General features: G+C 41.8%; 1 protein-coding gene across 6 annotated transcripts in view; it reads left to right on the plus strand.

Moving 5' to 3' along the window:
* Positions 1-6,482, plus strand: part of Potec (POTE ankyrin domain family, member C) — a 167,481-nt gene extending 160,999 nt beyond the window's left edge. For 2 of the 6 annotated variants that reach the window (XR_015640926.1, XM_087591282.1), the window contains 2 exons: positions 5,519-5,592; positions 6,308-6,475. Coding sequence is in view for 4 of the 6 variants with exons in the window: in XM_087591282.1 (XP_087447408.1) it covers positions 5,519-5,592; positions 6,308-6,325 (92 nt within the window). In the remaining 2 variants the exon portion in view is untranslated. 6 annotated transcript variants of the gene reach the window in all.
* The last annotated feature ends 3,455 nt before the right edge of the window (positions 6,483-9,937 follow it).

Genomic DNA, 9,937 nt, shown 5'->3' on the forward strand with positions numbered 1-9,937 from the left:
TTTTATTTGATATTAGAATGGCTACTCCAGCTTGCTTCTTCTGACCATTTGCTTGGAAAGTTGTTTTCCAGCCTTTCACTCTGAGGTAGTGTCTGTCTTTGTCTCTGAGGTGTGTTTCCTGTAGGCAGCAGAATGCAGGGTCCTCGTTGCGTATCCAGTTTGTTAATCTATGTCTTTTTATTGGGGAGTTGAGGCCATTGATATTGAGAGATATTAAGGAATAGTGATTATTGCTTCCCGTTATATTCATATTTGATGTGAGGTTATGTTTGTGTGCTTTCATTCTCTTTGTTTTGTTGCCAAGACGATTAGTTTCTTGCTTCTTCTAGGGTATAGCTTGCCTCCTTATGTTGGGCTTTACCATTTATTATCCTTTGTAGTGCTGGATTTGTAGAAAGATATTGTGTAAATTTGGTTTTGTCATGGAATATCTTGGTTTCTCCATCAATGTTAATTGAGAGTTTTGCTGGATACAGTAATCTGGGCTGGCATTTGTGTTCTCTTAGGGTCTGTATAACATCAGTCCAGGATCTTCTGGCCTTCATAGTTTCTGGCGAGAAGTCTGGTGTGATTCTGATAGGTCTCCCTTTATATGTTACTTGACCTTTTTCCCTTACTGCTTTTAATATTCTTTCTTTATTTTGTGCGTTTGGTGTTTTGACAATTATGTGACGGGAGGTGTTTCTTTTCTGGTCCAATCTATTTGGAGTTCTGTAGGCTTCCTGTATGTCTATGGGTATCTCTTTTTTTAGGTTAGGGAAGTTTTCTTCTATGATTTTGTTGAAGATATTTACTGGTCCTTTGAGCTGGGAGTCTTCACTCTCTTCTATACCTATTATCCTTAGGTTTGATCTTCTCATTGAGTCCTGGATTTCCTGTATGTTTTGGACCAGTAGCTTTTTCCGCTTTACATTATCTTTGACAGTTGAGTCAATGATTTCTATGGACTCTTCTGCTCCTGAGATTCTCTCTTCCATCTCTTGTATTCTGTTGGTGAAGCTTGTATCTACAGCTCCTTGTCTCTTCTTTTGGTTTTCTATATCCAGGGTTGTTTCCATGTGTTCTTTCTTGATTGCTTCTATTTCCATTTTTAATTCCTTCAACTGTTTGATTGTGTTTTCCTGGAATTCTTTCAGGGATTTTTGCGATTCCTCTCTGTAGGCTTTTACTTGTTTATTAATGTTTTCCTGTGCTTCCCTAAGTGTGTTCAGGTCTTACCTGAAGTCCTCCAGCATCATGATCAAATATGATTTTGAAACTAGATCTTGCTTTTCTGGTGTGTTTGGATATTCCATGTTTGTTTTGGTGGGAGAATTGGGCTCCGATGATGGCATGTAGTCTTGGTTTCTGTTGCTTGGGTTCCTGCGCTTGCCTCTCGCCATCAGATTATCTCTAGTGTTACTTTGTTCTGCTATTTCTGACAGTGGCTAGACTGTCCTATAAGCCTGTGTGTCAGGAGTGCTGTAGACCTGTTTTCCTCTCTTTCAGTCAGTTATGGGGACAGAGTGTTCTGCTTTCGGGCGTGTAGTTTTTCCTCTCTACAGGTCTTCAGCTGTTCCTGTGGGCCTGTGTCTTGAGTTCACCAGGCAGCTTTCTTGCAGCAGAAAATTTGGTCTTACCTGTGGTCCCGAGGCTCAGGTTTGCTCGTGGGGTGCTGTCCAGGGGCTCTCTGCAGCGGCAGCAACCAGGAAGACCTGTGCCGCCCCTTCCGGGAGCTTCAGTGCACCAGGGTTCCAGATGGTCTTTGGCTTTTTCCTCTGGCGTCCGAGATGTGTGTGCAGGGAGCAGTCTCTTCTGGTTTCCCAGGCCTGTCTGCCTCTCTGAAGGTTTAGCTCTCCCTCCCACGGGATTTGGGTGCAGAGAACTGTTTATCCGGTCTGTTTCCTTCAGGGTCCGGCGGTGTCTGTGGCAGGGGTCCTGCCGCTCCTGGGCCCTCCCCCATGGGAGCCCAGAGGCCTTATACAGTTTCCTCTTGGGCCAGGGATGTGGGCAGGGGTGAGCAGTGTTGGTGGTCTCTTCCGCTCTGCAGCCTCAGGAGTGCCCACCTGACCAGGCGGTTGGGTCTCTCTCTCACCGGGTCTGGGAGCAGAGAGCTGCTGCGGGCCGGGATCCGCGGGTGTGGGACTTCCGGTAAACACAGAACGTGCCCGGTTCTAGAGAAATTCTGCTTCCGTGTGTCCCAAGCTCACCAGGCAGCTTTCTTGCAGCAGAAAATTTGGTCTTACCTGTGGTCCCGAGGCTCAGGTTCGCTCGTGGGGTGCTGCCCAGGGGCTCTCTGCAGCGGCAGCAACCAGGAAGACCTGTGCCGCCCCTTCCGGGAGCTTCAGTGCACCAGGGTTCCAGATGGTCTTTGGCTTTTTCCTCTGGCGTCTGAGATGTGTGTGCAGGGAGCAGTCTCTTCTGGTTTCCCAGGCCTGTCTGCCTCTCTGAAGGTTTAGCTCTCCCTCCCACGGGATTTGGGTGCAGAGAACTGTTTATCCGGTCTGTTTCCTTCAGGTTCCGGCGGTGTCTGTGGCAGGGGTCCTGCCGCTCCTGGGCCCTCCCCCACGGGAGCCCAGAGGCCTTATACAGTTTCCTCTTGGGCCAGGGATGTGGGCAGGGGTGAGCAGTGTTGGTGGTCTCTTCCGCTCTGCAGCCTCAGGAGTGCCCACCTGACCAGGCGGTTGGGTCTCTCTCTCACCGGGTCTGGGAGCAGAGAGCTGCTGCGGGCCGGGATCCGCGGGTCTCCATGTATAGTCTTTAGGTAGTGGCTTAGTCCCTGGAAGCTCTGGTTGCTTGGCATTGTTGTTCATAAGGGGTCTCGAGCTCCTTCAAGCTCTTCGAGTTCTTTCTCTGATTCCTTCAACGGGGGTCCCGTTCTCAGTTCAGTGGTTTGCTGCTGGCATTCGCCTCTGTATTTGCTGTATTCTGGCTGTGTCTCTCAGGAGCGATCTACATCCGGCTCCTGTCGGTCTGCACTTCTTTGCTTCATCCATCTTGTCTAATTGGATGGCTGTATATGTATGGGCCACATATGGGGCAGGCTCTGAATGGGTGTTCCTTTAGTCTCTGTTTTAATCTTTGCCTCTCTCTTCCCTGCCAAGGGTATTCTTGTTCCCCTTTTAAAGAAGGAGTGAAGCATTCACATTTTGATCATCCGTCTTGAGTTTCATTTGTTCTAGGCATCTAGGGTAATTCAAGTATTTGGGCTAATAGCCACTTATCAATGAGTGCATACCATGTATGTCTTTCTGTGATTGGGTTACCTCACTCAGGATAATATTTTCCAGTTCCAACCATTTGCCTACGAATTTCATAAAGTCATTGTTTTTGATAGCTGAGTAATATTCCATTGTGTAGATGTACCACATTTTCTGTATCCATTCCTCTGTTGAAGGGCATCTGGGTTCTTTCCAGCTTCTGGCTATTATAAATAAGGCTGCAATGAACATAGTGGAGCCCGTGTCTTTTTTATATGTTGGGGCATCTTTTGGGTATATGCCCAAGAGAGGTATAGCTGGATCCTCAGGCAGTTCAATGTCCAATTTTCTGAGGAACCTCCAGACTGATTTCCAGAATGGTTGTACCAGTATGCAATCCCACCAACAATGGAGGAGTGTTCCTCTTTCTCCACATTCTCGCCAGCATCTGTTGTCCCCTGAGTTTTTGATCTTAGCCATTCTCACTGGTGTGAGGTGAAATCTCAGGGTTGTTTTGATTTGCATTTCCCTTATGACTAAAGATGTTGAACATTTCTTTAGGTGTTTCTCAGCCATTCGGCATTCCTCAGCTGTGAATTCTTTGTTTAGCTCTGAACCCCATTTTTTAATAGGGTTATTTGTCTCCCTGCGGTCTAACTTCTTGAGTTCTTTGTATATTTTGGATATAAGGCCTCTATCTGTTGTAGGATTGGTAAAGATCTTTTCCCAATCTGTTGGTTGCCATTTTGTCCTAACCACAGTGTCCTTTGCCTTACAGAAGCTTTGCAGTTTTATGAGATCCCATTTGTCGATTCTTGATCTTAGAGCGTAAGCCATTGGTGTTTTGTTTAGGAAATTTTTTCCAGTGCCCATGTGTTCCAGATGCTTCCCTAGTTTTTCTTCTATTAGTTTGAGTGTGTCTGGTTTGATGTGGAGGTCCCTGATTCACTTGGACTTAAGCTTTGTACAGGGTGATAAGCATGGATCGATCTGCATTCTTCTACATGTTGACCTCCAGTTGAACCAGCACCATTTGCCTAAAATGCTATCTTTTTTCCATTGAATGGTTTTGGCTCCTTTGTCAAAAATCAAGTGACCATAGGTGTGTGCGTTCATTTCTGGGTCTTCAATTCTATTCCATTGGTCTATCTGCCTGTCTCTGTACCAATACCATGCCGTTTTTTATCACCATTGCTCTGTAATACTGCTTGAGTTCAGGGATAGTGATTCCCCCTGAAGTCCTTTTATTGTTGAGGATAGCTTTAGCTATCCTGGGTTTTGTTATTCCAGATGAATTTGCAAATTGTTCTGTCTAACTCTTTGAAGAATTGGATTGGTATTTTGATGGGGATTGCATTGAATCTGTAGATTGCTTTTGGTAAAATGGCCAATTTTACTATATTAATCCTGCCAATCCATGAGCATGGGAGATCTTTCCATCTTCTGAGGTCTTCTTCAATTTCCTTCTTCAGTGTCTTGAAGTTCTTATTGTACAGATCTTTTACTTGCTTTGTTAAAGTCACACCGAGGTACTTTATATTATTTGGGTCTATTATGAAGGGTGTCGTTTCCCTAATTTCTTTTTCGGCTTGTTTCTCTTTTGTATAGAGGAAGGCAACTGATTTATTTGAGTTAGCTTTTCTTTCTGTCTCTGACAGTGGCTTGACCCTCCTGTAGGCCTGTGTGTCAGCACTTCTTTAGACCTGTTTTCTTTCAGCTGGATCTGGGAATGGAGAGCTCTGCTCTCAGGTTTTAGGAGCTCCTGGTGATTGACTTTCTGCTCTAGGCACAGGAGAAACCTCAAGGTTCCTGCTGCTGATTGCTCCTATGACCCAGGGGGCACATATGGCCCTAGGCAATTTTCTCTTGATTCAGGAATGTGGGCAGAAAGTAGTTGTCCCTTCTGAGTTCTCAAAAGTGTTTGTACTTCTGAGGGTCCAGCTCTCTCCTCCACGGGATTTGGGTGCAGAGAGCTGTGGTATCAGTTCAGTTCAATTTTGGGGGCAGGCAGAAACCAGCAGGTTCCTGCTGTTGGCTGCTCCTATATTCTTATATCCAGAGGCACTATGCAGTTTCTTCTTGGGCCAGGAGTGTGGGTAAAAGTGTTGGTTTGTCCTGCGGTCTCAGGATTGACTGTACTTCTGGGAGTTCATCTCTCTCCCTCATGGGATTTGGGTGCAGGGAGCTGTGGGATTGATTCAGTTCCAAAAATAAACATTCTTTTCAAATGACTTTTACCTTAATTGTATAAAATTATTTCTGATTTTAAATTAATTTCATTGGTGATTATAGAAATAATTCTTTTTAGGTAATTGGTATTCATAATTTATTATAATTAGCAGAGTCTGAACTAGAGGTGATATCATTGGAAGATGAAATCAGTGGCAAAGAGACTATAAATAACCCACAGCAGGTATGTAAATATTTAGAATTAAACTGACAACAATACTGTTTTGCTTCAAATTTTAGCATAGGCTAAAAAAAACTAACCAAGAATTCTGCTAGCTAGCTAGTTAAAAATGTACTACTCACTTTTATCTGGTTGTTTAAGACAACTTGTTCTTTTTCTTCTGGATCCAAAAGAAACCTAATAAGGATATTGCCATATTACATCTCTAGAGACTTAAAATTTTACTAATTTTTCAAATTTACAATAAGCCTCTTGGTCTGATTAACACATTGTGTCCTATGGATACATTTGGATTTCATAATTAGGTACGTGTAATCTAACATAAACTACAGTATATCTGTTATTATTAGAATATCAATTTCTATTTTGTATAATTTAAATTCCCCAAAGTTCACCTTTTCAGCTGGGTCACTTTAAGCAAGCTAGACTGGACCTTTATGGTGTACATAGATATTTCAGCATAAAAAGACAGTATGTGACAAACGAGGCAAATACTAAAATGCATCATAAGTAGACAGATGCACCTAGGATGTGCTAGAGTTGGTCTTGAGAAAGTTCTTCTTCTCAGAAGGTAGTTCTGGCCAACATGTATTCCTCTTTTCATAGCCTTCCCAGTGATAATACTCTCTTAGAATAATGATTTGCAAGTTTTTGAGGTCTTTTCATATTTTAGGTCATATGTTGACCAACACATTCTTAATTTTCTTAATTTTTTTAGCAATGCTGCAAGTTCTAATTCAAGAGAAGTTCATAATTTACCAAGTCTACTGTGGGGTTCAGTAGACAGAAGAAACTTCTGGAACTGTCTATATCATTGGGGAAACTCATGACGTTGGATTGTGAACCCACATATTTGTCTTCCTTCTTAAATAAATGTTTCAATTAATTTCTTTTCATTTATTAAGGTAATCTGTTAATTAAAATGATTGTGTAGGTACTAGTCACAATTTGGTAAGGATAGAAACCCTCATGAGGGAGGCCATGGTTTAGCAATGTGCTGTCATGGAGACAGATTTTTGTTCTGAAATATAACAAAGATAACATCATAGTCAGGTATGTGGCAGAAGGTCTGAATCAAGCACCTCTTATAAAGCCTGCAGGGATTGCAGGAGCCCAAGAAAGTGTGGTCTGATTTGAGCCAAATAGAACCCAGCTGTGTAAAAGAGGAGACTCTTCAGAAGTATAAGAAGACTAATAGGAGGTGACATTAACAGGAAACCTCTCTGTGTGTAAAAGTGTTGGCATTTAAAATATTCTAACTTAGGGTAAGCTAATTTACTTTGCCTTAAATTTGCCATCTGTTATGTCAAGATAACATTGGGTTATTAAAATGGAATAAATCATGCAAATGTTTTATCTATGTATATATAATATTGAAACTTTGTTTATCATTATACATTGTATTCAGGATTCTCCTATGCATTCTTTGTGACTATCCAAGCCATCTCACTCCAGAGACTTCTAGTTCAAACACTGTATATATCTTAATTACTATTTTATAACTGTTATATTTTAAGGGAAGTGGATGGTAATATGACAAAAATTACAAAACAAGACACTGTATGTGAAGAACATTCAGCTAACTGGTGCTCTAAGTGAGCAATAATCCAAAATGAATTAAACAGAGGCCTGACAAGGTTAAATATTAAATACTGCAAATATTTTCCATGATAATGGCATAGAATATTTTTTAAAGTATTACCATATGACACATGTCATGAAATACTTGTATACATGAAAATAAAAACTTAAATTATTTTGTGCAGCTTTTGTAGGTAGCTAATGGTATTATGCACTAATTAAAATCACCTCTACAGACTGTGTTGAGTGGGTACTTACTTCAGAACGACTCACTATGGAAGAATTATTCCTTCAGTATATAACCGTTTGACTTAATCAGCCTAGAATAGAGTATTGATTGTTTTATGCTTGTATAGTTCTATGCTAGAAAGCAAGAAAATGAGTCTTATCAAAAACTTTATAAAAATTTGTGGATTCAAAAATTTTTTTTGTGGTTAGCAACAAATTTTACCATTTGATTTTTTTTATTAACTTGAGTATTTCTTATTTACATTCGAGTGTTATTCCCTTTCCCGGTTTCCGGGCAATCATCCCCCTAATCCCTCCCCCTCCCCTTCGTTATGTGTGTTCCCCTCCCCATCCTCCCCCCATTGCCGCCCTCCCCCCAACAATCACGTTCACTGGGGGTTCAGTCTTAGCAGGACCAAGGGCTTCCCCTTACACTGGTGATCTTACTAGAATATTCATTGCTATCTATGAGGTCAGAGTCCAGGGTCAGTCCATGTATAGTCTTTAGGTAGTGGCTTAGTCCCTGGAAGCTCTGGTTGCTTGGCATTGTTGTTCATAAGGGGTCTCGAGCTCCTTCAAGCTCTTCGAGTTCTTTCTCTGATTCCTTCAACGGGGGTCCCGTTCTCAGTTCAGTGGTTTGCTGCTGGCATTCGCCTCTGTATTTTCTGTATTCTGGCTGTGTCTCTCAGGAGCGATCTACATCCGGCTCCTGTCGGCTTGCACTTCTTTGCTTCATCCATCTTGTCTAATTGGATGGCTGTATATGTATGGGCCACATGTGGGGCAGGCTCTGAATGTGTGTTCCTTCTGTGTCTGTTTTAATCTTTGCCTCTCTATTCCCTGCCAAGGGTATTCTTGTTCCCCTTTTAAAGAAGGAGTGAAGCATTCACATTTTGATCATCCGTCTTGAGTTTCATTTGTTCTAGGCATCTAGGGTAATTCAAGCATTTGGGCTAATAGCCACTTATCAATGAGTGCATACCATGTGTGTTTTTCTGTGATTGGGTTACCTCACTCAGGATAATATTTTCCAGTTCCAACCATTTGCCTACGAATTTTCATAAAGTCATTGTTTTTGATAGCTGAGTAATATTCCATTGTGTAGATGTACCACATTTTCTGTATCCATTCCTCTGTTGAAGGGCATCTGGGTTCTTTCCAGCTTCTGGCTATTATAAATAAGGCTGCAATGAACATAGTGGAGCACGTGTCTTTTTTATATGTTGGGGCATCTTTTGGGTATATGCCCAAGAGAGGTATAGCTGGATCCTCAGGCAGTTCAATGTCCAATTTTCTGAGGAACCTCCAGACTGATTTCCAGAATGGTTGTACCAGTATGCAATCCCACCAACAATGGAGGAGTGTTCCTCTTTCTCCACATCCTCGCCAGCATTTGCTGTCACCTGAGTTTTTGATCTTAGCCATTCTCACTGGTGTGAGGTGAAATCTCAGGGTTGTTTTGATTTGCATTTTCCTTATGACTAAAGATGTTGAACATTTCTTTAGGTGTTTCTCAGCCATTCGGCATTCCTCAGCTGTGAATTCTTTGTTTAGCTCTGAACCCCATTTTTTAATAGGGTTATTTGTCTCCCTGCGGTCTAACTTCTTGAGTTCTTTGTATATTTTGGATATAAGGCCTCTATCTGTTGTAGGATTGGTAAAGATCTTTTCCCAATCTGTTGGTTGCCGTTTTGTCCTAACCACAGTGTCCTTTGCCTTACAGAAGCTTTGCAGTTTTATGAGATCCCATTTGTCGATTCTTGTTTAAAACATTTAGGACTAGCAAATGAACTTAAGGAAGAATTACAGGGCTTTTTACTGTGGAAAGGGTTGTTTTGAATTATTTAACTAAATACAACACATATGCTTTTTTGTGAAAATGATTATTTCCTTCACATGTTAGATGTCAGCAGTACCATATACATCCCTTTGGTATATTCTGAGTATATCTTTTACTTCACAGAGTGTATTATTGAAGAGAGAAGAGAGCATTCTAGCTTTCTTTCCTCTTTTTTGTTTTTTTTGTTGTTGTTTTTTGTTTTTTTGTTTTTGTTTTTGTTGAAGAATCTTACTAGGTTGCCCTGCATGGCCTGGAATGTGCTGTGTAGATCAGAAAGGCTTTGAATGCAGGTGAATCTGTCTCTCTGCTGCAGGAGTGCTGAGATTTAAGGGACACACTACCAGGACTGAAATAAGACCCCCAGCTTTTGTTTTAAAAAAAAACGTAGTGCTGAGAATAGATGATGAATGTGGAGCATGGGGATTTAATCTGATGTGTATAGAATGTTTTTGCCAGTCTCTGGTAGCCATGTGCTTGCCTTGCAGGCACAAAGCCCAGATTTGGTGCTCCACCTTGACATATGCCTGGTGCTCCACATTCATAGTTCCAGCACTGGGAGGTAGACGCGGGAGAATCAAGTTAGAAGCCAAGGGGAGGAAAGCCTTGGTACAATAAAGAATGCAACAGAGAGCATCTGCCAGGTTTTAAGGTGCCGATGATGTTGAGAATCTGAGAAATCCTGAGCAAGTTTCATTCCTG

The sequence above is a fragment of the Rattus norvegicus genome, chromosome 17 (assembly GCF_021556685.1).
Source record: "Rattus norvegicus strain SHRSP/BbbUtx chromosome 17, alternate assembly SHRSP_T2T, whole genome shotgun sequence".
Lineage (NCBI taxonomy): Eukaryota > Metazoa > Chordata > Mammalia > Rodentia > Muridae > Rattus > Rattus norvegicus.